The sequence below is a fragment of the Kogia breviceps genome, chromosome 7 (genome assembly GCF_026419965.1).
Source record: "Kogia breviceps isolate mKogBre1 chromosome 7, mKogBre1 haplotype 1, whole genome shotgun sequence".
In the NCBI taxonomy this organism is placed as follows: Eukaryota; Metazoa; Chordata; class Mammalia; order Artiodactyla; family Physeteridae; genus Kogia; species Kogia breviceps.
The window spans coordinates 77323074-77349900 of NC_081316.1; the positions used below are offsets into that span (position 1 = coordinate 77323074).

Sequence of the window (26827 nt, forward strand, 5' to 3'; positions counted from 1 at the left end):
TACTCTACTGCCAGTCTTTCCAAGTTCATTCCCTGTCACTTCCCCTCTGTGCTCTTGAAATTTGCCTGTACTCTGGGCTTTAGCAATTATCCTGGACTTGTAGTCTTGCCCCATCCTAATATCTTTCCTCTAACCTGAGCATGTTTTTCCTTCCTCTTTCTCTCCCAGCTTGTGTGTGACTGTATCTCCCTGGGGGGAGGGGTAGAGTTAGCTGCCGAGGGACACCACTCAGGACCTTTGTGCATTATAAATGTGTGTCTTCTCCATCTGAAGTCCTAATCCTCCGCTGTGACGGACAATTGGTCACTATGGCAACGGACTGTGACATCACAGGATAAGGACTTCAGGTGAAGTGGCAGGAGCAGGTGAGTGTGTAGGAGACAGACTTTAATGTCTGTCGAAGCCCCCTCACCCCCACCCTCCTTCAGTGCCGGGGGCATGGAGGGCTATCTCGGGCTCCTGCTGATTTTTAAAATGCTGTGGTGAGAGTGTGTGCCTGGCATCTGCGTGCTGCAGTAGTGTGGGGCTGACAGAGTGTGTCAAGTTGAGCTCTGGCTGTGCAGGCACCGCTGCTGCGTGAGCCTGTTATTCCATTCTGGATTGCTATTTTGATACCCAGATTGCATCATTCTTCCTACGTATAAACAGGGGGTCCCCAGGGCCCTGCAGCTACTCACTTCTCTATCAACACTGTTGTTGTGATGAGCTCTATTTAAATGAGCTGCCGGATCGGGGCAGGTTCCAGCCACACATGAGCACTGTCATTTGGGGGAACATGGAGGGCTGAAGGATTTTTGGATCGAGTCCTAACAGGCTGAGAGTGATGGCCTCCTGAGCTATGCAGAGGGCGACAGAGCTAGTTCCTGAAAGTTGAAAATCTCGTTTTCTTCCTTCTGAGCTTCTGTTCCAAGGCACCCAGAGGATTAGGAAGGAGATGCAGCTAGGAAGAGAGTCGCCTCTTTGAGGTCTCCCTCTTGCTGTTCAGTTTGGGAAAAATACTGCAGAGCCTTCGAGATAAACAGGAACAGGAGGAGTCAACCAAGCCCTTTCTTGCAGAAGCGTCTCAGGTGAGCTGGAGAAATGCAGCCCTGGCTGAGGATGCATCAGGGAAAGGAGGAGAGGACCCAGGCTGCTCCCCCTTCCCCGCCCTGTACCCAGCTCCCTAAGGCTTAGGCCTTGCAGCCCAGCTGGCTGCAGAGTGCAGGGTCGGTGTTCCTGGGCACTTGGTAAGCACCATCCTCTGGGACCTGTGGTGGTCTCACCTGTCGCTCTTCTGACTTCTCCACCAGGTGTTGCTCTAAGCACAGTGCAGCAGGCCCCACAGGTAAGCCTGCTGGCAGCCAGGGGCAGGAGCAGAATCACCTTAGGATCGAAATCTGTCTTTCTAGCAGGGTCTGGGCATCTGGGGAGTGGGTGCAACATGTTTCTCAGAGGTGGTGCTGCTCTGAGCTATGGGCTAGAGGAAGGCTTCGGGGGCTTGTGAGGTGGGGGCCTTAGCTGATGCCCAGTACCCTGGGGCTGCCTTGGGTGGGAGGGCAGGAATGGTTAGTGAGGATGGCCAGCCTGCCAGAGAATATAACTGGAGTGTTTTTTCTCCTTGCATAATGTCTGATAGAGGCATACCCCTGACAGAGGTAATCAGGGACTGCTCAGAGGTTCAAGGTGCCACCTGTGATTTACAGAGATCTGTGGTTTTTAGCTATGTCCCTCCCTCTTTCTGGGCCTCTGTGTCACCATCTTTATGATGAGGGAATTGGGTGGATGAACAGTGGAAAAAGCTAGGTCTGGAAGCTGCGTTTGTCCAACTTTGGTTCTACAGGTGAGAGCTGGCAGTGGAGCATCAGTCTTCTCCAGATGATACCACTGCTCTATTGGAGTCAGAGCTTGCTTGGGCCCCAGCGGCAAAGCTTCCCGGAGCCCTGGACAAGAGCTCTAGAATGAAGGGCTTTTTAACCCGCATAGTGTTGCTTAGCACTGAGCTCAGGCTTATGTGCATGTGTCCCGACCTGGTGGGCTGACCTGACCCATGCTAGTTTTCTGAGACCTCCTTGGGATTTCTCTCCCACCCCAGCCCCATGCCCAGGTTGCCTTGGCACTGCCGTTCGTGTCTAAGGGTGGACTACCTAGTCCTGGCCCACCTCCCTTGCTGCCTCACTAAGTGCTGGGCTCAGCACACTCTCTAGGCCCCAGCAGCAGTCGTTGTAGTGCCAAACCTCAGGCTGCACCCTAAGCCTGCTCATGGGTCCTTCAGTGAAGCTGGGATTTAGGGGACGCAAAAGGTATCCTCCAATTCCCCACCAACCCCCAGGGTACCTAGGTATCAGGACACCCTTCTATCGGCTGGGCATCTGCCCTTTTCTCTTCTCTGCCAGAGGGGAAATACATGACAGCTGCTTTCAGAGTCTTTCTTAACTTGTTGGAGCCTCTTTAAAACTGGGTGAGCTTGCCTTTCGCAGCTGCATGATACAGGGGGCAGATCTATCCAGCTCAGCCACAGGGGAAAGGGGTACTCTCTCTTTGGCACTGGTCCTCAAACTTGGTTGTACATTGTAATCACCTGGGAATTTTTTAAAAAATAAATTTATTTATTTATGGCTGCATTAGGTCCTCATTGCTGGGCGTGGGCTTTCTCTAGTTGCAGCGAACAGGGGCCGCTCTTCGTTGTGGTATGGGGGTCCCTCATTGCGGTGGCTTCTCTTGTAAAGCCCGGGCTCTAGGCACGTGGGCTCAGCTGCTCCGCAGCATGTGGGGCGCTCTCAGGCCAGGGCCCGAACCCGTGTCCCCTGCACCGGCAGACGGACTCTCAACCACTGCACCTCCAGGGAGTCTCCTCACCTGGGGAATTTTAAAAAATATTGATGCCTGGCTCCTATCTCCTGAAACTCTGATTTAATTGATATGGAATGTGGACTGGACATCAGGATGTTTAAAAATACCTCATATGATTCAAATATGTAGCAAGTTTTGAGAACCACTGATCTGTAGAATGAAACTGCCCCCAGATTTACTTTTTCTAGGCAGAAAAACTCTGCTTCATTTGCCTTTTCTCAAAGATCATATTTCTTAAAACTTTAAGCATAGCTGGGGCTGGCTTCCAGCTCCTTCTCGATTCCAAGTTCAAAGCTGGGTCCAGGTCATTATTAGAGTCTGATCATTATTATGGAATATTTTACTTAAATCATTTAGTTAATTAAAATTACCTTGTTTATTTACACTTGAATTAGGAGTATAGCATAGTGGACAGGGCTGAGTTTTAGAGGTGGACAGACTTGGGCTCCAGTTGTAGTTCTGCCTCTGCTTTCTATGATCTTTGGTAGGTGACAACTTCTTGGCACCTCAGTCTATCCAACTATGAAATGGGAACAAATGCCTACCTCTAAGAGATGGTTTGACGATTATATAAGACATGTAAAGTGCCTAATATAGGGAGTGGTGGTAAAAGAATAATTTGTCCCATACCTCCCAGGGACCAGAAGTGCTCACTCTTGTGGCAGATGGATTGAACATCTTCAGTTTTCAGAGAACCTCTGGTACCTGTGTGTTCTTCATTCTGGAAGCAGAAGCCCACCCCCTTTGGCGATGGTTGTGTGGCCCCTGGGCCCTGGTCCTACATTTCTCAGAATTGATGTTCCTCTGTATGAAATAAAAGCTCAATGCTGTTGCTTGAATAATTCAAGTAGAAAGAAAACAATATATCTAAATAATATTTTATGAAATATGTGATTTAAATATGTATTAAAAACTAAATTAATGTTAAATATTGTAAGTTGATGTTTGGTCATTTTATATCTATCCAGAGCCCTAAGAGTTCATGTATTCTAATTGTCTAAAAAAAACTTTGTTTTGGTATCCTCATTGAAAAATGGGGAATCCTCTTTAAAAAACAAAGAGCTCAAGGTTGACACAGCTCAGTGGGGGTTAGGGACCTTCTGAGGGAAGATAAGAATTTCTGGGCAAAAGTTGTGACACAAAGAGAGCCCATGTCCTCTGTGTCCACTCTGGTCCCCACAGTCGTCCTGGTACCTGTGTGTATCACCGCCACGGTTCTCCAGCCCTGCTGTCTGCTGCAGCAGCCCCTGTTCAGACTGGAGGAGGTCTTAGATCCAGGCCTCCCTCAGCCACAAGCCAGTCCCTGACTTGCTGACAAGGGTGGTTGTCTGTCCCTTCCCATCTTGCCCAGGGGAATATTTTTAAGCCTGGTTGCAGTAGGCAGAGGAGGAGGGTTGGATAATCCATACTTCCCTTCCCTTCCCATTCCCCTCATTTAAGGATGTAGAAAGTACAGTTCAGAGAAAAGGGGTCGCTTACCTAAGGTTGCACAGTTAGTGACAGTCCTGGGCCTGGAACCCACATCTCCCAGTTCACAGCCTTTCCCAAGCCCCACACCTCTGCTCTGGATCAGACCTGATTCCTTTATTTTCCTGGGCTGGTTTTTTCCACCACCCCAAAAACTTCCAAATGGCTTTTGACTACTTTCATTGGCTGTGAGTGCAAGGAACACACGTGGAATACTCAAACCCACAAGAAACATAAAAATCATGCAATATCTTTTAGTGTCAATTGTGGATTACTTTTGTATGTAGACATATGAACAGATAGTTAAAATGCAATGTGATATTTGTTATACTGGAAGGATGTTCAGGATGCTGTGGGAACCCTGAAGAGGGAATAATTAACTCTTCCTAAGGGAAATCAACCCTGCTTCTCAAAGGTAGAACATTTGAACAAGTTTGGAAGGAAGAATAGGAGTTTATCTGAAAAGGAGTGGGGCAGCAAGAAAGAGTATTTTAGGGAGAGGGAAAAGCACTTTCACAAACATAGAGTTATGCAAAGGTTTGGTGCATTTAGGGATAGCAGAGGTATTTGGCATGGCAAGGACGTAAGGTGTGTGGCAGGTGAAGCTAGAGATGAGACTAGAGAGAGCTAAGGCCAACTTGGAAAAGACCTTGAGTGACAAGCTGAGGATTTTGGTCTTTAAGGCCAGGCGAGGTACAGGATGTGTGATGAGGCCTTGTCTGATCTATTCAGTTATTTCTCTCTTTCTCATGATGATAATGAGGCTGTATGACTATGACAAATGTTTGAGCATCTGGTACCAGGGAGTCGGAAACCTTGTGGAAATTATTTTCAACAATTAGAACAGCACTTCTGACCTGGGAGTAGATGAGGAGGATCTTCCCTGGGCAGCCAGGTGTAGGGAGGGACAGTCACGTGATGCCCCTGGATGATGCCACCTGTAGAGAGCATCCTTCTCCACCACTGGCCACTGTTCTTGACAGGCAGGAGAGTATCTAGGAGATTGCAGATCCAGTTATGTCATTAAAGTCCATGGCTCTGTGGAGGCTAGGGGAGGGTTTTTTTGGGGGGTGGGGGAGCAGAGTGGTAGGTGGGGGAAAGAAGAGTATTAACATATTATTTTGCATGATTTTGTAGATTTTGATTTTTCCAGAATATATCAGTTATCTTTTGCTGCATAAAAAACCACTCCAAAACTTAGTGGTTAAAACAACAACCAAGCTTTATTTATGATTCTACAGGTTGAGGGTTTGGGCTGGGATGCTCTGGGTAGTTCTTCTGGGCTGGGCTGGGCTGGGCTAATCTCTGCTGTGCTTACCCACGTCTGTGTTCAGCTGGTGGGTCAGTTGGGGCTACCTGGTTTGTGACGGCTGCAGGTGGGACACCTGAGACAACTGAGGCCTCTCTCCACATGGTTTCTAATCTTCCAGCAGTCTAACCTGGGGTTGTTCACGTGGCAGTCTTAGAGTTCTGAGAGCAAGAGCAGAGTCATATAAAGCCACTTGAGGTCTAGGCTTAGAACTTAGTGTCATTTTTGCTGCATTCCATTGGCCAAAGCAGGTCATGAGGGCAGCCTAGCTTCAAAGGATAAAGAAGACTCCACTTTTAATGGATAGGATTGTAAGGCATGGACACAGGAGGAGAATTTGTGACCACTTTTTCAATCTCCCTCTCAGACTATGACTTTCATCACCTGGGAGAGTTGATAATTGAGGTTATTGCCGTACCATGAATGGGATATGAGAAATCTTTTAAATTCAAAGTCAACATTCATGGAGGATCATGTGAATTCTCAAGTATTGTTTAATTCAGTCCTCATAGCAACTCTTGTTTTTCCTTTCTATTTTACATATGAAGAAACTGGGGCACAGAGGAGTTAAGTGAGATTAAGTGACTTGCCCAAGCAAGGTCGCTGAGTGGTAGACCTGGTGTTTGGGCTTAAGTTTGTCTGCCTGCAAGTGTAGAGCAACTGCTGTTGTATCATTTTGGTGATACGGGGCAGAGAAGACTGTGGTGGTATTGCTGCATGCACTGGCACAGCCAGCCCCTTTTCAGGTTGTCCTCATCCCTGAGCGCAGGCACCTGGCCTTCCTCAGGAAGCTAATCTCCTTGTACCCAGTGGGCTGAGTGCCAGTGGGGTGGACCTGAAGTACTACCTTCTCCAGGTGGCAGTGTCATGCTGCTTGTATAGTTCAGGAGTCCACCATGCTGATGAATGTGTTGGAGACTGCTGCATTTCTCTGGGGAGAGGGGAGTCGGACAAGATGTTCATGTTCACGGGTGAAACATACATATATGTGGTGCACCCAACATGGACTGGGTGGAGAAGGCCCAGCAAGACCTCTCTGAGCCCCAGAGGCAGACCAGTTGGTATTGGTTGTAACAAGAGAAGAATACCTCCTAGGTGAGCAGGCAGGGAGTCCTTGCCTTTCTCTGGCTACAACCTTCTTGGAAGCTCTAGCTTTGAGATCTTTAAAGAAATTCTACTACACAGTAATGTAAATGGCTGGAGCTGTGCCCTGGGCTAAACTGACCCCTTTGAACTTAGCCAGTAGTGGGAACTAGGCTCTCAGGACTGTGGAATGCAGAGTGGGAGCAGCAGAAAGGCACCTGATTATCAGAACTGGAGCAGGGTTGGGCCTGTAGTAACATGGCTTGTAGGGAGGAAAGGAATGTAGGATCAGGCAAAGATGAGGATGTGGGAAGTTCTGTAGGACAGGCCGCTAATTGGATGGTCATGTCCAGAGTACCTAGATGGTAAGTGCAGGCTATGGCATCAAACATATTTCATTTTGGCACAAGTGGTATTGGTACATACCTTGGTGTTGTGTATTAGAAATCCTTGTGTCTAGGTCCTATGTTATGTATAATCTGCAATGTTGCCCTGACTTTGCTATCTTTCCCACCTTCTCCCAGAGCTCATCTCCTGTCCTGGGTGTAAGCGAGTATACCTTACCAGGGATGTAACTGAACATTTTTTTGCTGCAGTGCTTTCCTTCTGAGCAATCCAAGATGGCCAGGGTAAGTCAGGACAAACAAAGAAACAGCTGATCCTGTTCAGAAATCTGTGGGACCCCTGTCCATAAGTCTGTCCACTCATCACTCCATCTGACTTGTTACCCTTCCACCAGTTTGCCTAATCATCCATCCATCCATCCATCCATCCATCCATCCATCCATCCATGCATCTATCCATCCATCCATACTTGTATCCAAAAGAGAATCAAAATGTTTCAGTTGGGGAAGCAAAATTGGGGTGTTTTCTCTCTCTCTTATAGCTCTTACTGAAAACTATGGGTACTAAGCTTTTATTCCCCACCCTCTACCCACCCCAGCGCACTGAGTTGAAACTCATGCACCAGCCTGGATTAAATGGGTTCATCAGTTATGCTTATATTTAACGACTTAATGCCTGAGTTTCTGAAATTTCACATCACTTACTGACTGGTATCCCTTCTGTTCCTTTCTCCACTGGGGTATCCTTGCCCACTACATTTTATTCATTTGCTATTTTACTTGCTTACACCTGTATTAAATTCTTACTGAATGTCTGATATGCCAGGGCCTGTTCTGGGTGCTAGGAAGACAGAGACCCATGTCTCTCCCCTTAAGGAATTCATAGTTTGGTTAGTAAAACTTGTATTTCTCCTCTTTTTTCTTTTTCTTGCTGTGGGTTTGTCAGATCCCAGTGTGAGGACGAAGCTGTCAGAATCCATATCAGTTTGGTGGCCTGTATTATTCAGGCACAGGCAGACTAATTTTTCTTCTTCTCCACCTTTTATATCAGCACTGCATGATATTTGCTGACCAAATGAATGAACATTTGTACTAGAAGAAGGCTAGGGACTCTTGGTCCCAGTAGTGGAAACACAGCTCTGAGAGTTGGTCCATCTTACTTTTTCCTGGCTGTATATGATCATCTTTTTGTGTACTCATACAGCTGCAGCTTCTTCCTCTCCATAGGCACGTTGAAGTTTTTGCTTTCACCTGTGCTTTCCATTTTCCTCCCTTGTCTGCCTGGTGAACTTCTACTTGTCATTCAATATCCAACTCAAATGTCACCTCTTTATGGAACCTTTCCTGGCCACTCCTAGACGGAACTCTTGGAAACCTCGCTTTGCTTCCTTAGCACTTGGTGCATCCTTTCATCACAGCATTACCCACTGAATGTCTGCCACCCCGTCCTGACTGTGTGTACCTTGAGAGCAGATCCTTGCCTTTTTCATCTGCGTATCCTCAGCTTCAGCACAGGACTTGTATGAATAGCTCCTGAGGGCAGTACTCTTAGTTACAAAGGGTGCTTTCCCTCACACGCCCCTGCATGTCACTCCCAGGCAGCTCTCCAGAATCGACTGTACTCCAAAATAGTGGAGGAACAGCCCTGCAGGACCCCAGTCCCTAGAGTATTTACCACTCATAAAAGCAGGCCCAAATGATGAACATACTGTCAGTAATTCCAGAACTCTCTACCTCTAGAACTGCTCCGAGTGCAAGGAGAAGAGGGCGGCACACATCCTCTGTACCTACTGCAACCGCTGGCTGTGCAGCTCCTGCACGGAGGAGCACCGGCATGGCCCTGCCCCCGGGGGCCCACTCTTTCCCCGGACCCAGAAGGGATCTCCAGGTATCACTCCTCACCCTCTCCACTAGCTCACATGACCTTAAGTAGTAGCGAACCATAGAATCTTTGGAGAATAGCTCTCTGTCCTTGTTTCCCTGCTGGGGGTGAGGGTAGGGGTGGTCTCAGAGCCTTTCCTGAAGGAAAGCTGTCCCCTGCAGAGTCACATCACAGTGTAAGCTCACTCTAGGCTCTCCCTGCCTGTGGGGCGGCGGGGGCGTGGGTCAGGGTGGGTGAGGCAGTGCAGGGAGGAATAGTCTCGAATTACTACGGAAGCTAATTGAGTTCCCTATCTTTCACCTCTGTTTCAAGCAAGCAGCCCTCACTTCTGTTTAGTCACTTGATTAATTCAGCAGCCTAGATCAGAGTTTGTCCATTTATCCATCCAGCACCATCTGTTTTAAGTGACAGTCTTCTTGAAAGTCTTTTCTCAAGGCCCTTGAACTGTGAGAAGAGTTTTACCTTCGTCAGACAGGAACCAAAGTTCAATACCCATGTGATCTGGTCTGGAGCCTGGCAAGGTTGGGTAGCTTGTTTCAGCCTCACCATAACAGAATCCTGGTTAATGAGGAGATTTAGGTTGAGTTTCAGAGGACTCACTATTCTGCAGGAGATCCAAGTACAGCAGGTAGCAAGCACCTTCTTCAGACTCACCAGGTGGGATGCCTGGGGCTTGATGGCCAGTTATTTCTGGACAGCTGGGCAAATCCAGCCAGTCTAAGCCTGCCTTCCTCCTTGTGTTCCTGGAACCTCACTGGCCCAGAGAGAGGCCTCTCTTACTTTGCACCACCTTCCCTCCAAGCTCTGTGTCTTCCCTGTGTCCATAGAGGGCTGAGGGCTGCTCAGTGGAACTTAAACTAAGAGGTCTTCCTGAGCAAGAGAAGCTCACTTTCTCCATCTTCTCTGACAGGAGTGAACGGTGGTTCTGGAGACTTCGCCTTGTACTGTCCTCTACACACACAGGAAGTGCTCAAGCTATTCTGCGAGACCTGTGATGTGCTCACATGCCATAGCTGCCTCATGGTGGAACACAAAGAACACAGGTGGGGCCGGCTGGCTGCCCAAAGGGGAACTGGGAGGCCTCTGGACTCTCTACCTATGAGAGCGCTGGGCTCCCAGTACATCAAAATCCTCTCCCTGCTCAAGCCAACCTTCAGCCCCTGGGCTGAAGTTTTTCCCTGTTCCTGTTGTGGGCTTTCTCTGGAGAAGGCCTGAAGGGCCAAGAGTCTCTGACTCACTACATGTAACCCCAGCCTCCATGGACCTGGCTGAGACAATGCACTGTGGGGATTCTCACTTGGCTGGCATGCTCAAAATAAGACTCAGTCCTCCTCAGCTTTTTATCTGCCTCCTACTCTAGGTGTAGACATCTTGAAGAAGTTTTGCAAAACCAGAGGATGCTTCTGGAAAGTGTGACTACACAGGTGGCGCATAAGAAATCTAGTCTACAGATATCTGCAAAGCAAATTGAGGACAGGTAACATCGGCTAGCCCCTTGCCAGCACTGGAAATGCTCTGTTCCCTCTCATCCTGGGTCACAGTACTAGGATGGAGTACTTATGAGGAAGACATGCAGACATTGGCATATGTCCTGGCCTTAGAGGTCTCAGGGCCAGGGAGGGAGTTTTGGGTCATCACTTGGTGAATGGGGCCAAGCTAGGTCAGGATGATCACAGTGAGCCTGGGCTAAAGTACATGCCTTCTGAAAGTGGCCATGAACTAGCCAAAGGTAGGTGCTTAAGAACAAGGGCACAGAGTAGATATTGGGGAAGAGAGTGCTGCTTATCATGGGGGTACAAGTCAGTGGCAATCTACCCTTTATCACCCCTTTCCCAGTGTTTTCTATATAAACCTACACATGACATGAAATCATCCGTATTTTCTGTGGAAAGAGAAATAAGTACGTACTGAGAGATCATCATGAGAGGCACTGGGTTGGGCATCATGCATGCATCATTTTGATCAATTCTTATAATTCTTTGAGTTGGGGTTATCTCCATTCTACTGATGAGGAGGCTAAGGTTCAGAGAGGTTAGGTAACTTGTCTGAGATCACACAGCTAGTCAGAGACTGAGCTGGGTTTGGAAGCTAGGTCTATGTGGCTTCAAAGCCCATGTTTGTTTTTTTTTAATGGCTTTTTAAAATGGCTTTAATGACTTTATATATAATTTATATACCATAAAATTGCCCTTTTAAAATGTACAATTCAGTGAGGTTTTTTTTTGCATATTCATAGATTTATACAACCATTATTACTGTCTATGGTTTTTTTAATATATAAATTTATTTATTTATTTATTTTTAGCTGTGTTGGGTCTTCATTGCTGCGCATGGGCTTTCTCTAGTTGCGGCGAGTGGGGGCTACTCTTTGTTGTGGTGTGTGGGCTTCTCATTGTGGTGGCTTCTCTTGTTGCAGAGCACAGGCTCTAGGCGCACGGGCTTAGTAGTTGTGGCGCATGGGCTTAGTTGCTCCGCGGCATGTGGGATCTTCCCGAGCCAGGTCTTGAACCCTTGTCCCCTGCATTGGCAGGTGGATTCTTAACCACTGAGCCACCAGGGAAGTCCCCTACTCTCTACTTTTGAAAGACCCTTTTTTATCACCCTAAAAAGAAACCCTATACACATTAGTAGTCACTCCCCATTCACCCTGCAATATCCCCAGCCCTTGGCAACCATTAGTCTACTTTCTGTCTCTACCTATGCTCTTTTTACTGCATGACACTGTTTAGTGGGGTATTCTTCCTTTTAATAAAACAACAGATTACATGAAGTCATATCTGTACTCACTCTGTCCTGCCTCTAGTGCTGTGTGAACTGGTGAGCTATTGGGTGGACCTGGGCATGGCCCTGCAGTTTACCTAGAGAAAACTGCATTGAACTTTGGGCCATTGTCCCACTTAGATCAAGTGGGCTGGGTTGTACAAAGAGTGGGATGGGTGGTGGAGGAAGGATTTTGTTTCTTTACATTTGGTACCTGGTGGGCCCTGATCTCAGTAGGCAGCCTCCACACTGCAGGCTCTTACATTTGCTGTCTGTAGACCCTCATAGGCCTGGGGGGAAGGGCTTACCATGCTCTGTCTCATCCTGTTGTTTACAGGATTTTTGAGGTGAAGCATCAGCACAGGAAGGTGGAAAACCAGATCAAAATGGCCAAGATGGTTCTGATGAACGAGCTGAACAAACAGGCCAATGGGCTCATAGAGGAGCTGGAGGTATGTGTGAGCAGATGGATGGGTTCTGTTCTCTCCCTGGGGCAGAAACCAGGCACATATCAACCTTGTCTCAGGGCTCAGAGATGCCTGGGCTACAATTCAGATGTGTAGTTGCCATAGCTCTCTGCTGCTCCTTGTATCTTAAAATGTCCAGTCTAATTTTGGGAAGTTGGCTCATTAAGGGCTAGAGAATCAGATCAAACTCCCATTAATGCTGTGGCAGTAAGGCAACTGCCTTCCTGGACTATGCAGGGTTATAGCCTTGAAAGAGACATGAAACAAGCTATGCCCAAGAGATGCAGACATTCATTCATTTCCTTATTCATTTATTAGCCATTCCATGTTTGTACTGTAAAATCTACCTACCCTGTCTCCCTCCCTCCCTCCCTCCCTCCATCCATCCCTCAGCAGCCCATGTCCTCCTCTCAGGGGTGCAGTTTCATCTGATTCCATCTGTGTTTACACTGATACACACAGACCACCAGACTTCCCAAGCATGTGGCCTGCAGTCCAAGAACAGGATCAGGGACTCTGTGTTCTCTCTTCGTAACCAGGGCATTACTAATGAAAGGAAGCGGAAGCTGGAGCAGCAGTTACAGAGCATCATGGTTCTCAACCGTCAGTTTGAGCATGTGCAGAATTTCATTAATTGGGCCGTCTGCAGCAAAACCAGCATCCCTTTCCTTTTCAGCAAAGAGCTGGTAAGAAGAACTCCCACTTTTCAATCACTGACTTTGGGTTAGTAAGTGAAAACCATCTTTGTCCAAACCCCACAGTGCAAAGGACCCAGGTTCTGGAATAGACCTGCCTTCCTCCAAGCAACTCAGCTGTGAAGTTCTGTAGTTCTGTCTCAGGTCATGGATCCAGGCATTAGTACTAGCAGTGTGCTGAACGTTCCATAGGAAGTTATTGGGGTTTAAATGGGGCCTAAGAGGAAAGGAAGAGTTGAGGATTGATATTGAAGTATTGGGCTTGGGAGGGTGGTGATCCCCCAGAAAAGAAGCAAGAATTTTGAAGGATGTTGATGGGGTTTATATTTGGATATGTTGAAGCAAAGGTGCCTATAGGGCATCTAAAGGGAGCTGTCCCAAATCTGTTTTGATAGATGGGTCCGGAAGTCAGAAGAAAAGTCAGGGTTAGAGAGAGAGAGAGAGAGATGTGGGAGTCACTGGGATATCAGTGATATTGGAAGAGTGTGTGAAGGAAGAAGAGAAGAACAAATCTGGAGCCCAGGGAAATGCCGTCATTTTCACATAGACAGAGGAAGAAAATGAGTGAAAGAGATGAGAAGCAAGCATCAGAGGTGAAAGGAAAAATAGGAGAGTGTGGTGCACAGAAATTAACAGAGTTTCAAATTTTAAGTAATCAATGTTATCATTGCTACATAGATGAAAGGGCATGAGTAGTGAAGCAAAGCCTTGAGATCTGGGAATCACGAGGTCCCTGGTAGTCTTTTGAAAGACATTCCCACAAAGTAGAAGGGCCAAAAGCTAGAATGAGGAAGCTGAGGATGGGAGGTGAGGAAGTAGAGACAGAAGTGAAAAGAAGGGAAATAAGAAGGTAGCTTGAGAAGGAGACAGGGTTGGGATACTTTTTTAAAGTAAGGAAGACATTTGCACATGTTTATTTGGGAGAAGTGGTTGAAGGTAGAAGAGATGTGTGGTAGAGGAAGCATACTGGAAGGGCAGAAAGAAGTGGCATCTAGAGTGAACTGGTTGACCTTAAACAAGAGGCACTCCTTTCCTCTGAGATGGGAGGACAGGAAGTTGTCAATATAATGTAGTTAAGTTTGGAGGTAGGAGGGATACAAGTTTGAGGGAATTTGTCTTTTATTGTTTTTTTCACCCTCTGTGAAGTAGGAGGTGATAATGAGAGGGTTAGGCATTGGGTAAATGACATTGAGGAGAGAAGTAAAAATTTTAGATAGTCATTAAGGAGCATGGCAGAGGAAGCTGACAAGATAGGAAGTGACAAGAAGAAGGACTGAAGCATACCCCTGAGGGTAAGGATCAGTGTAGCGACCCCAGATAACATGGCTTTGGGATGGCTGGACTGACCCAAGGTCAGACATTGGGGATGGGAAGGGAGCTAGGGCACTAGTGACATTGTTGCTGAAAATGATGGGAAGCTGGGACGGTGCTATGGACTGAGGGAGCAGGGCTTGGGGAGTCCAATGAGGCTGAAGAGCATGCTCAGAAAGAGTGAGAGCTGGTTATGATCAGGTTGTTGGAGTTTAAGGTCTCATAGGTAGAATGGTTCTAGATGATGAAAATGGTCTAGATATGGTGAGTGAACTGAAAAGAGAGCTGAAGGTGATTTACGTTAAAGAGATCAAGGAAGTAAGAGGCCAAGATGTTGATTAGGACATTGGTTAACTAGATGTTGTCAGGGTAGTTGGTTACTTGCCAAAGTCCTAGATAAATGGGAGAGTTAGTGATAGGAGATAGATGAAAGGGATGAGGGAGGAAGAGGGCAGTTGACTAGGATGTAATGAAGTTTTACAAGTAGATGGAAGGGCAGCTATGGGGAACTCAGAGACTGTCTGGCCCCATTGGCTTTTCATGTGAGATTATGGTAGAATGAAAGGAACACTCTTGAGAGGCTGCCAGGCAAGTGATATTCTGAGGGAGAATTAAAATCATTTGACGCCTGGAAGAGATAAGAATGTAGGCTTTCCATAAGCCTCAGTAAGAAGAAGGGGATCAGTAGGGGTGGGGGAAAGCGGAGGAATGTGAAGATACTAAGGTGTAAGGAAATAAGCAAGCATATGGGGGAGGACCACAGGCTAAACAGCCATGACTTTGACCCTTCAACCTGTCCAGAGAGTGAGGGAGAGGGTGTTGTCATTCAGGCACAAAATGCCCAAAGAAGTGACCTTTGGTGCTGTTGTCAGATTGTGTTTCAGATGCAGCGATTGCTGGAGACCAATTGTAACACAGACCCTGGTTCCCCTTGGAGTATCAGATTCACTTGGGAACCTAACTTCTGGACCAAGCAGCTGGCTTCCCTTGGTGAGCCCAGGGCCTACTCTGTGGGCCTATGCATGACTGCTAGGAACACATATAGACCATCTGCTTAGCTTACTGGGTAGATCAGCATATGCCCAAGAGAAAGCACTCCCTGAGACTGCCAAGTGGTCATGGAATCATTCAGCAAACCCTTTTCTGGGGGTGATGAGGGTAGGGTTGGGCTGGGGATGGGGAGAGTTGATAACTTAAATAGCAATGACAATACAGGACTTTTGTAACAGAACCAGTTGAGATCTGAGCTTCCTATTCTGCATGAATGCCCCTGTTCCCTTGTTTTCATCTCTAGAAGAGGAGACAAGACAATGGCCCTACTCTCCAGAATGCTGTATGGCAGTGCACATGTGTGTGGGCACAGAGATATTTCAGCGACACACAGAGGAGACAGACAGTGTCACACATGTCCTTTGGAGTTGAGATATAAGCAGATAATTCATGACCTTGTGCATTTTTCTTCCCTGCTGCAATAACTTGCTGGCATTCAGTCTTTAGGCAGAATGTAGACAACTTGAAGTTGTGCCTGTGTTGACAACCTAATGGTAGGTTTGTTAAACTAATGGCCAACTGCTACCTTCATCCGGGCTGTTATTCTCAGTGAAAGTGTTTTGAACTTCACAGAGTGATAAATGATATATTTAGGTTTATTTTTTGCTTCCCTTACCCTTTTGATTTAATTCAACAGACCTTTGGTGAGCACCTGCTCTGAGTCAGGCCCCACCCTGGCCACCAAGTGACCAAAGGTGAATAAAACACACCTCCTGCCCTCAAGACACTTGGTCTTCCCCTAAATAAGCCTCAGATGAGCTGAAGGAGCCGTTAGCCTGAAACAGCAATAGATATCATCTACTCATGCATGAGGGCCCAGGGGCCTCAGTCAGCAGCACTGGCGCCTGGCATTGACCCTGGTGTTAGAGCTTCCCCACTCTCTTCCATCCTACTTGCCCCACACACAGTTCCCCAGAACCATATTTGAAGACTTGCTCATTTGTCCTGGGGATGACTCTCCTTTGCCACTTTCCAGCACACTCCTTCTTCTCCCCCAGTGTTGATTTTTTGGGGTCTGAGTCTCTCTTGGGCTATTCTGTTAAAAAAGAAGTAGATGCTCTTTGAGGGAGCCTGTGGTTTCTCTAGTGGGATACAAGCAGAGTCAGGACTGAGCATCTGGTAAAAGCTGAGCTAATTTCTAAGTGTCCCAGGCCCCCAAAGCAGGTCTATATAGGTCCAATTGCTGGAAGCATTCTAGACTGAGTCTTGGGGATCAGGGGTTGAATTTCTTAATCTCTGCATCTGGTACAAGTTTTTTTGAATGCTATCCTTCGGCCCCAGGAGTGGGAGGTAGCAGAGGGGGAACAACTGCAGATTACCTTTGGAAACACTCTCTATTTTGAACTTTTAGGCTGTATAACTACTGAGGGTGGACAGCTGTCCCCGACAGATACTCCTGCTTATGGAAGCTTACAGGGACCGTCATCTTTTTATCAAAGCCGCCAGTCCCCAGGGGCTCAGCAGGAGACTCTCAGCCGTGCCTCACACAGGCCCCAGTCTCCAGCACTGTGTTCCTCCTCTGTGTGCTGCTCTCACTGCTCTCCAGTCTCGCCCCCCCTCAAAGGCCAGGTCCCGCTGCCCAGCAGACACCCAGCCCACAGCTTTAGGCAGCCCTCTGAGATGGTGCCCCAACAGCTGAGGTCACTGCAGTGCTCCCCACTGCTGCCCAGGGACAAAGAACTGCCCTGCCGTCCTCATCCACCAAAGCTACTTCAACCCTGGTTGGAAAGCCAGCCCCCGGCGGAGCAAGAGAGCACATCCCAGCGGCCGGGGCAGCAGCTGATTTCCCAGTCCGTGTGCATCGTCCCCCCGCAGGATGTTCAGCAAGGAGCCCACACCCCGCCCACCTTTCAGACACCCTCTGTCCAGGTGCAGTTGGGCCACCACCAGAAGCTGAAGCTCAGCCACTTTCAGCAGCAGCTGCCGCCTCCGCCCCAACAGCAGCCACCCCCACCTCTCCCTCCATCCCAGCATCTGGCTTCTAGTCAGCACGAGAGCCCTCCTGGGCCTGCCTGTTCCCAGAATGTGGACATAATGCACCACAAGTTTGAGCTGGAGGAAATGCAGAAGGACCTGGAGCTTCTCCTTCAGGCTCAACAGCCCAGCCTGCAGCTGAGTCAGACCAAATCACCTCAGCATCTTCAGCAAACCATCGTGGGGCAGATCAACTACATTGTGAGGCAGCCAGCGCCCGTCCAGTCCCAGAGCCAAGAGGACGCAGTGCAGGTGAGCCTCCGGGTGGCCTGGAGCACATACTCTCCCTAGGACAGTGCAGGAAACACAGCCTCCCAATCACAGGGTGGCACAAGAGCACAGTTTCTTCATTTTAGGGTGGCCTTGAACTCAGCCCTCACAATTCAAGACTGTGCCGGGCTCTACATCCCATCTCAGGAAAGCTCCAGAGGAACAGAGTACTTAGCCCCAACATAGATCTGGGCTTGATACTGTCCAGAGTGGCCTGGCTTAGCCCTGTCCTCCTGGGTGACACTAGGGACCTTGTCCATGAATAGAACTTCCTGAACTGTGCTGGATTCTAGCTAGTGCCAGGGCAGAAGGGAGGCTGTCTCTTACCTTTGTAACCTCACTTGCCTTGCTGTAACTTGTATATCCCAGACGGGAAAGGGCAGTGAGGGTGTGCCCTACATGCTAGTGGGCAGCAACTTCATAACACTGAACAGACAGAGACTTAGAGTTTATTCCAAGCCTACTAAGCTAGGAATGTTTTATATACACTATGTCATTTGTCCTATCAACAATGTTGTTATGTAGGCATTACCATCTGTTTTTCTAGGTGCAGAAGTGGAGGTCAGAGAGGGCAAGCAGTTTGCTCCTGGTCATAAAACGTTGAGTGGTAGAGCCAAGACTTGGATCCAGGCCTGCTGACTCTGAAATGCCACAGAGGAGGCCTTGTTCTCTCCCTAGGGGGATTATGAAGGCTGCTCCTCTCTTTCCTCAGCTAAGAGATAACTGAAGAGGTGCAGTTTGTGCCTCTGGGATTTTTGCAGCACTCCACATCTTCATCCTTAACTCTTGCTTTTCTTTGTTCCCAGAGCTTCCTGTTCCAGCCCCTTCCTCCTACCCTCTCACTTTTTTCATAGTGGTATCTCCTTTAAACATGTAACCACATTTATATCTTCAAAGCAGCTCTACAGACTTTTACTTTATTATAAAATATAAGGCCTCACATTTATGCTTCAGCACTGACAGCTTCAGATCATGCTTCAGATGTCTTCCTCTGAGGCTCAGTTCCTTTGAGGGGATATGGAATAATCCATATGATGGCAGAGAAGGGTCTAGGGTTTATAGAGGACCATAAACTCTTTAAATGTAAGTCAGAACTGTTATGATTGCTAAGGTGAATATGACAGTTAGCTCATAATTCTTGGTTTGGGTTCTATCCGAAGATTGTCGTATTAGGAAGAATTTAGATAAGACTATCTTTCTTTCTGAAAAAATTTTAAGCAGTTCACAATGTGTAGGTGGTAACAACGGGCAGTGCAGGGTGGGCATTAGCCTTTGCTGCTGCTGCTACTCTTTGTGGTAAAACCCACCCAAGTTCTTATTTTCTTCTCCAGGCTACAGATGAGTCCCCAGCATCTGAAGGCCCAAAGCCAGTTCTCCCTCTTGACAAGAATACTGCTGCTAACTTGCCCCAGGCCTCTAGGGAAGAAACTCCTCACAGTGTTCCCACACTGGACAACGCCATCCAGCACTCCTCTCCGAATATGGTGAGAAAGGTACTATCAGAGCCTGCTTTCGCTGACCATATGGAACCCACTGCCAGTCAAGACCCCAGGGACCTGGATGAGGATGACTGGGTGGGGGGAGGAGTGTCCCTGTTCCATCCCTGGATGTTACACAGCCCTGACTCATGCCTTCTGTCCTAATGAGTCTGCAAGGTCCTGCTCTACCCCATTTCCACCCACATACACTAAAAATGGGAGCAACTGAGCCTCATTTAGAGAGGAAGGGGAAAGGGGAAGAAAGCCAACTTATTGAACACTCACTCTGTACCTAGAACTGTGCATGGTGCTTCACGGGGTGATTTCACTTAACCTTCCCAACAGTACTGTGAGGTGGGCACCCCAATTTTATGGCTAAGGGAACTGAGATCCAGGGTCCTACAGCTAGTACATAAGAGGGCTAAGGTTTATTTAAAATGAGAATCCAAAGCCTGAACTTTCTCCTGTCTGCAATGAGTGAAAATAGGGAAAATGTTTTATGTGGTCCCACAATCCAAAGTTCGTTGACCTTAGAATTTGGATGAATGGAATTTATTGGGTGAGTGCTCTACAGGGATATCCTGCAGAGGGAGCTGAGCATGTAGGGGCACTAAGATCTCTTGGAGGTAAGCTATTGGAGCCCTTCCCGTCCATCTACCTACCTGCTGGTGGCAGCGTTCGTGGCAATAATCCAGAATCCCATGACTCCTCAGCTGTCCTACTCTCACCCCTGCCCTTCATCCCTAGGTCATCCTCCTAGCTGGAGCCTCAGTGCTGTGCCATGCCTTCCCATCAGCCCTCCATGTGTTCCTTGGCCCTGTTCCACTTATCCAATTACCTTTTCTGGTCTAGTCCCCTCAACCTTCCTGGTACTTCCACTCAGCCCTGTTCCTGAAGCTCTGTCAGCTATTCTGTATCCTTCCAGCCTGCACCCTCGGTCCTGCAGCGTCCCTTAGGCCATACAACTCCAGTTCCACTAGTTGTTCTGTGTACCTACCCTTCATCATGTTTCTCCCAGTAGCACCATTGCCATATATGTCTTAGATCAGTCTAACTCAGTGATACTTGAGAAGAGAATTTTAAAAAGTAAGAGATGGCAAAAATGAAGTGTTAACTTGGAAATCCCTTGAAGTGTGGGCAGGCCTCTGGTACTAATGGCTTTTTGTCTATGCCCATCCTGCCCTATCCTTTTGAAAATTGTCAGGCCTAGAGGCCACAGAGATGCTGTAAATTGGTCCTTCGTGGCTCTTAGTGGTTTACATTCTTACACCTGGGGTAGATACCTATCCATCCAACCACCCATCTATCCACCCATTTATGTATTCACTCAATGTTCAAAAAATATATGTTAATCTCTTATTATATGCCAAATATTTTTCTAGGTGTCAGACACACATTGGTGAATAAGAGTCTCACACTGGAGCATATATTCTAGTGGGAGAGAAAGTTAAACAAGCAACAACAATAAAGTATGATAAAGTGCTGTGATAGTCACTGGGGTGTATAGAAGGAGCACCTAACTCTGGGAGAAGGGACTGTTCACTAGAGGACATGGTTTTAAGCTGAGATTTGAAGGAGGAGAAGTTAGGCTGGTGAAGGAGGGATGGGGTAAAGGCTAGTAGGAATGGCAAGTAAATGGCAAGTAGGAAGGTCCTCTAGAAGTGAGAGAAAGCTTGGGGTACTTAGGGGGTTTCAGATGATTTGGCTCAGTAGGAACATGAGATGTACTGGAGAATGGGAGTGATTGAAATCAGAGTGGTTGGAAGGCCTTGTAAATTACGCTCTGGAGTTGGGATTCAGTCTTGGGGGTTGTGAGGCGTGAATGAAGGATTTCTAGCAAGGAGGGACATGGTTTGAATTAAATTTTAGAAAGGTCACTTTAGTTGTAGTAAGAGAGACCAAAATAGTACAGAGGAGAAATAGGAGAAGTTGAATGAAATCACGTAATGATGGGAATGATGAGGCAGCAAGGACTTCAGGAGATCAGATCACAGGAGCTTTTGGGCTTGGAGTCTGATTGGCAATGGGGAGTGAGGGAAAGACAGTCCAAGGTGTGTCTTAGCTCACTGAGCTGCCGTTCCCCTGAGATGGGAGCATGGGAAGAAAAGCATATTTGGGGGGGAGGAAAAAGTTAAGTTTTGAATTGTTGGTGTTCTCCTGTGGAAGTTACATTATAAGATGAATATAAGGTGAATGGAAGGCAGCTAGCTTTAGAGGTCAGTAGGAAGCATGGGCATTGCCAGCGCTCAGCTGGTAGTGGGAGCCATGCTGAAAATGCTTCTGCTTGTTTAATGAGTCTCAGTTCTGCTCCTCCACCCAGTACAGAGGAAAGGAGGTGAGCCACATGCAAGCATGGAGTCCGTGCTGCCCGTGTGGGTGGCCCACAGGGTGCTCTGAGCAGTGAGGGGAGGGGATGCTGCCCTCCTGTGTGGCTGCAGGGTGGCAGTGGGGTTAATGAAGATCCTAAGAACTCTAACTTCTCATTTTGAGCTGCCCCTGGCCGTTAACCTGGGTTCATGCAGAGGTGTGGAGGGGCAAGTGGCCTGACACTTTTCAGATGTTTCGTAGGCTTCTTTATGGCTTGGACTCCCAGAAAAAGGAACCTCAAGGTTGCCATCCTGGCCCAGAGGAACCTTTGGGTCTACTTGACTGAGAGAGGTACTGCTTTTACACAGAGCTCCTGAAATAAGAAAAAGGGCTTTCTTTTTGAGGGAATTCATTGCCTTGAATCTGGGATCGGGCAGGGTGGGGGTATGAAGGTCAAGGTTACCAAACAACATTTTGAGCATCTTATCATTGATTGATAATATTTTGTATAGCATTTTCTACTTTTTTCATAAGTTTTTACATGGATTATTCCATTTTATCTCTTTGTTTATCCTAGCAATACTATGAGGAAGCCACTTTCTTACTCCCCTTTGAAAGATGTGGAAACTGAGACACAGAGAGGTTCAGTGATCACCTAAGAGTTACACAGCCAACTATTGGCAGTGTTAGCACCAGAGCACAGGTTCCTGCCTCAGCCCTGTGTTCAATGGTTAGGTTAAATTGCCTCTCTCTATGCACTGCAGTGGGAAAAGTAGGACTCCATGTGGCCCCTCACCTGCTGGATTTTCCTATCTTTATACTCTCTGAAGTAGCCTGAGGCCTTGCTGGGGAGAGGTCTTAGGACCCAGCCTAATTTGGTCTTGGCTATCTTTAACTGGTAAAGGCATTTAGCCCCCAGCCCACTCCTCAGCCTGTACTGGCCTGTGAGTGCCGGGGGATGTCAGAAGTCTATCTGAGGCCACAGACGAGAGGAACCTGTGGCTCCAGGCACAGCTCTGTGTGTTCCACAGGAACCTATTCATGCTCGGAGCTGCTTTGTGTCATCACATGGAGAACTTTTGTTACAGCTGAGCAGCTGTGCACAAGTACCTAGGAGCTGGTACTAAATAAGCTGATGGTGAAAACAGATTGCTGCTGAAAATGAGAAGTGAAAGTTCTAGAATGGGTTTTCTAGCAGCTTGAGCTCTGCAGTCTCGGGAACATTTTATCCCACCACCTTCCCTGCCTCCAGCAGGATGTTTTTGTATGAACTTGGACATTTGTTTGGCACTAGCTGTTGCCTAAGCTTCCTAATCTTGGTTCAGCCACTCTGAAGAAAGACGATGAAGAAAGACAACTCTGTAACAGAACCCCTTTAAATCCCAAGTGAAACTGGAAGCCATTTCGATGGCTTCATTTCATACTTCTTAACTAGTCAACTGCTGTAAAATACACACATTCCTTTTCTCAAAACACTCATGGAGTCAAGGCTGTACACGTCACAGAGAGCCCTATCTGAACCCCAGTTCACTTGAAAGAGGGACTTCTTTTCTGCTCATAATGTGGCCCCAGATCTTCAACAAAGGACTTTGAGGCCACCAAGATGCTGCTCAAGGCTAGAGAGGAGTCTTCGATGTATTTTCAGCAAATGATACAGAAGTAGTAGGCATTCCTGTGGTCCAGATTATTAAGAGTGATACAGAAGAGTCAAGGATAATGACTCAGATGAATAGCGTTTATGCCATTATTAAAGCATTTTGATGCCTGAGCTCTTGATTTGATTCTTAAAACTCAGTGAGATTTACATTAACCTCTAGAGGAGGAAATTAAAGCCCAGAGATGGAAAATGATTTGCTTAAATACATACTCTAAACCTTGAAATAAGTGAATACTAGGCATCCTGCCTTCACAGTCTCCAAATACACTGCTATGGACCAGGTCATGGGTTCTCAACCTTAACCACCATCTTTTCCTCATAGTCTGCCACTGACGGCAGCGTTTCTCAGAATGTTCCCAGGGCCTGTGAGGCTTTCTTAGGGCATAGCCTGTGTCCCAGTTAACATGTACAGAACTGTACAGAGATGTGCTGTGTCCTACAGAGCTAACATTCCCCAGGTCTGGCTCCCTGAATTTTGTACTCTCTAGGAAGCCTGTCTCCTTCAATCTAACCTGAGTTTATTCACAGACCAAACCCAAGATCTTTGTCTAGGTCTCCTGGTTCATGTGAAAACACGTTCTTGTTCCTAGGCCTTAAATTTCCTTAACCCAGCCTGGGAAAAATAACTCTGGCCTAATTTTTCCTAGTCTCCAAAATTTGGGTTTTGAGGATTCTACTCATTCTGGCTTTCACTTCAGATTTACTGGAATCCACTTATTCTTTTCCTCTTCCTTCCACCTCAGACTCTGGGATCCTCTTTGCTTTTTCCATCTTCTTGTATCATCAGGGCACTGGGCAGTCTTCATTTCTTCTCTCTTCACCAGCCATGATTGTTTTCCCACTGACTTTGGTCAGTTAGCAGATATCAACATAGTTACATCTATAGCAATAGCCTTACTTCATACAAGAATATTTTGTTGAGCTGGAGGGGCACTCACCATCAGCAAGAGCAACTTTCCTATTAAAAATCAACTTGTGAAACCACTTGCAAGAAAAGTTAGTTTCCCCCTCAGCTATCTGATTCAGCTGTGTCAAGATCTGCTGCTGTTAAACCAGTTTACTTAATCTGAAGCTGTTGAAATTCTCAAATATCCCAAGGATTTAATTCACAAATCTGTTTACCTCCATCCTTGTCTCCTTATCTGTTTCCTTCAGCCAGGGTGAAGGCCTTCAGTATGTTTCCAAAACATGACACATTGGTCTTTTCTTCTGCTGTACATTTACATGGTGATGAGTTTTTGACAAGTTTAACTTCTAGAACAAAAACCTGAAAGCAGAAGTGAGCAGGCAAAGCTTCAGAGCAGCAACAAGAACAGATGTCACAAACCTCACTCATTATATTCTATATGAGACTATAAGCCTGATCTAGTGAGCATTCTTGATCTAGCAAGCTTAGTTATATGGTTTTCTTTGGAAATTTTTAGTTTTCCTATATTATAGCAGTAAGCAGAGTAAAAACAGTGAGTCAGGACTTCTATAATGTCAGCTAACAACAGGGGAGAAGACAAGAAACTTCACCTGGAAATGTGCCACGATGTGAAGTCATTCACTGAAAGGATGAGCTAAGCCCTACATTCCTAGAAGTTCCCTAAAGCACCAATGAGCTACAGAACACCCCAGCAGTAGAGGATCATCAAAGTTCTTTTACGTCACTAAGAAATGGTCTCATTAGGCATCATGTGCTCTGTTTAGTAAGACAGGGTAGGGTGCAAAGCATTTGAAAAATACTTCCCTTCAAAATAATATTTTAAAGCTAACAGCATTTTGTTATTGAAAGAAGTATGTTTCAGATATCTGGAAAATTGACTTCTGTGGAACACCACCCTATCTGTGCTACCTTATCCCCAGCAATATTATCTTGCTATATAAACAACCTGAAATTTGTATAAAACTCAGGGTATGGGCACCAAGTGTCTGTTTATTGACTTCTTAATCACATCATACTAGGGCACTAGCTTTCTACCTAGTGGCACAAAATCAAGACCAGCCAGCGGATTTCTAAGACTGGGCCCAGTCTTGGATTCCTTTATATGCTTAGAAAATTTGGGTATTCACTCTGTGTCTCAATTTCCCTTCCTGTTAAAATGAAAGAACAATGTTTTCTCTGAATTTTGACAACATCTTGTGGCAATCATTAGAATGGCAATATAGGCACATTGAACTCCAGGAAAAGATCTGGGTGGTGAGAATGGGGAGAGGAAAGGCAGCAGGTAACAGAGCACAGATCAACAGGATTAGATGGGTAAAGGACTACATAGGTGACTAGGAGAAGAGGTTGAAAGTCATACTATTCAGACAGGTCACAGGTCAGGCAGGTGGCAAACAGAGATAAAGAGATAAGAGACAAGGAGAACAAAGGGACAGGGAGGGACATACAATTTGGGAGGAGAGAAAATTAGGGGCAAGTAAGGAGATACTAGGTCTTGGAGGTTAAGAGGGAGCTCCCTTCATACGTCAAAGATGACCTGAGCTGATTACCAGAGTATGTTTTTTGCATTTTTGACTCTTCTTCCTCCCTGTACTAGAAAATAGTTTATTTTTACTTGAAAACCTCAAAATACTTATTTTCCCTCATGAAATCTGAAGGTTTTATATGTGAAGATGAAGTCAAGGTGCCAGCTAAGCTTGGCGCTGTCAGTGCTTGCCCTAAACAGACTTTCCAGCTGACCATACCCTTTCACCTTCTCTCATTTGACCTCTGAACAATCCTGGGTGTTGGAGAGGGCAGGTGGCATCCTCTCCATTGACATATGAGCTCCTCCTCTGTGTGAGGCACCAAATGTCAGACAACTTGGTCACATTCCCGAGTCCTTCTCCAACCCTAGTATGTTCTCAAGAAGACCTTTCCTTCCAGGCCCTAGAGACTCAGCCTGCTTTCCTGGCCCTGAAAGTTGGCCCTCCCCTTGCCCCTACTCACCTTGTTAGCAGGGTAGGATGGAGGGTCTCAACTCCTCTCTTTCTTCCTGTACATGAAATAAGGACGTTTTGTTTTAGTATTTTGTAGCTCTTCACTCCAGAGAGCCAGATGAAGTATCAAAAATAACTAACACACAGCATAATAGGTTCCAGAAATGCCACTGTATTTGCATAGCCTATAGATATGGAACTGGGGCCGGCTTCCTCATAGCACTCTCTCTGAGTCCCTTCTCAGAATTTCCCTATAGATGTTTCCCAGGTTCTTGTTACTGTTACCAGAGCTTTACACCACTTACTGATAGCCTTGGCCTCCTTGAGATTGGCTGCAGATATGGACAGGAAAGAGACCAGTCTAGTCTTCAGTATCTTAGGACATGTTACCGACCTCATGCCTTCTGCTAGGTGTTGTGGGAGCAGGTCCAGCAGGCGCAGCTCAAAATAAGCTGCAACAGAGTTTCTACAATTCTTCCATGGCTCACTCTGCATGCCCTCGCTTCTCTGTCATTATATTAACTCACATTTCATGATGTGCAATAAGTGATCAGGGAAGGGGAGTCGGTGTCATACAAATGTGATCTCTACCCCTAATCTGGAAAGTTTTGTGTTTGGGGATTTAATCTTGTGCATATCTTGTGACAGACAGCACTTGACCATTATTACTCAGAATGGTCCCAGAGGGATTTTTGTGCTCTTAATGCTTGACACCAAGGACCTCACTGAGAGTCATCTATGTAGATGAGATGACTGCATTAAATATACATGTTAAATAGGGAAAAGGTGAAAGAGTCCAGCTCAAAGGATTAGACAGTCATATATTACAAAAGGGAATACAATGATCATTGGTTATTCTTATGCAAAGATAAGGAAATACAGAATATTAGAGAGCTATGTTAGTGCATTACCAGGACGACAAGAGGACACCAAGGGATGCAGGCCAGGGCATGTTTGAGATAGCCCTTGGCCTCTGGCCTCAGCCCCTTAAGCTGGGCTGTATGCCTACTTTATCCCGTTTGGTTTGAGCATTCCCC

General features: G+C 46.7%; 1 protein-coding gene across 12 annotated transcripts in view; it reads left to right on the forward strand.

Annotated features, from left to right (window-relative positions):
• Positions 1-26827, forward strand: part of TRIM66 (tripartite motif containing 66) — a 72123-nt gene that overhangs the window by 17206 nt on the left and 28090 nt on the right. For 5 of the 12 annotated variants that reach the window (XM_067038682.1, XM_059070101.2, XM_067038689.1 and 2 more), the window contains 9 exons: positions 7213-7317; positions 8773-8920; positions 9825-9957; positions 10275-10391; positions 12012-12126; positions 12681-12827; positions 15020-15137; positions 16549-17423; positions 18773-18934. In XM_067038682.1, the coding sequence (XP_066894783.1) occupies positions 7309-7317; positions 8773-8920; positions 9825-9957; positions 10275-10391; positions 12012-12126; positions 12681-12827; positions 15020-15137; positions 16549-17423; positions 18773-18934 (1824 nt within the window). In that variant the 5' untranslated portion in view covers positions 7213-7308. Of the gene's footprint in view, positions 1-240; positions 366-638; positions 1068-7212; positions 7318-8772; positions 8921-9824; positions 9958-10274; positions 10392-12011; positions 12127-12680; positions 12828-15019; positions 15138-16548; positions 17424-18772; positions 18935-26827 lie in introns of those variants that run through there. The other 7 variants (XM_067038692.1, XM_067038687.1, XM_067038685.1 and 4 more) reach the window with 6 other exon arrangements.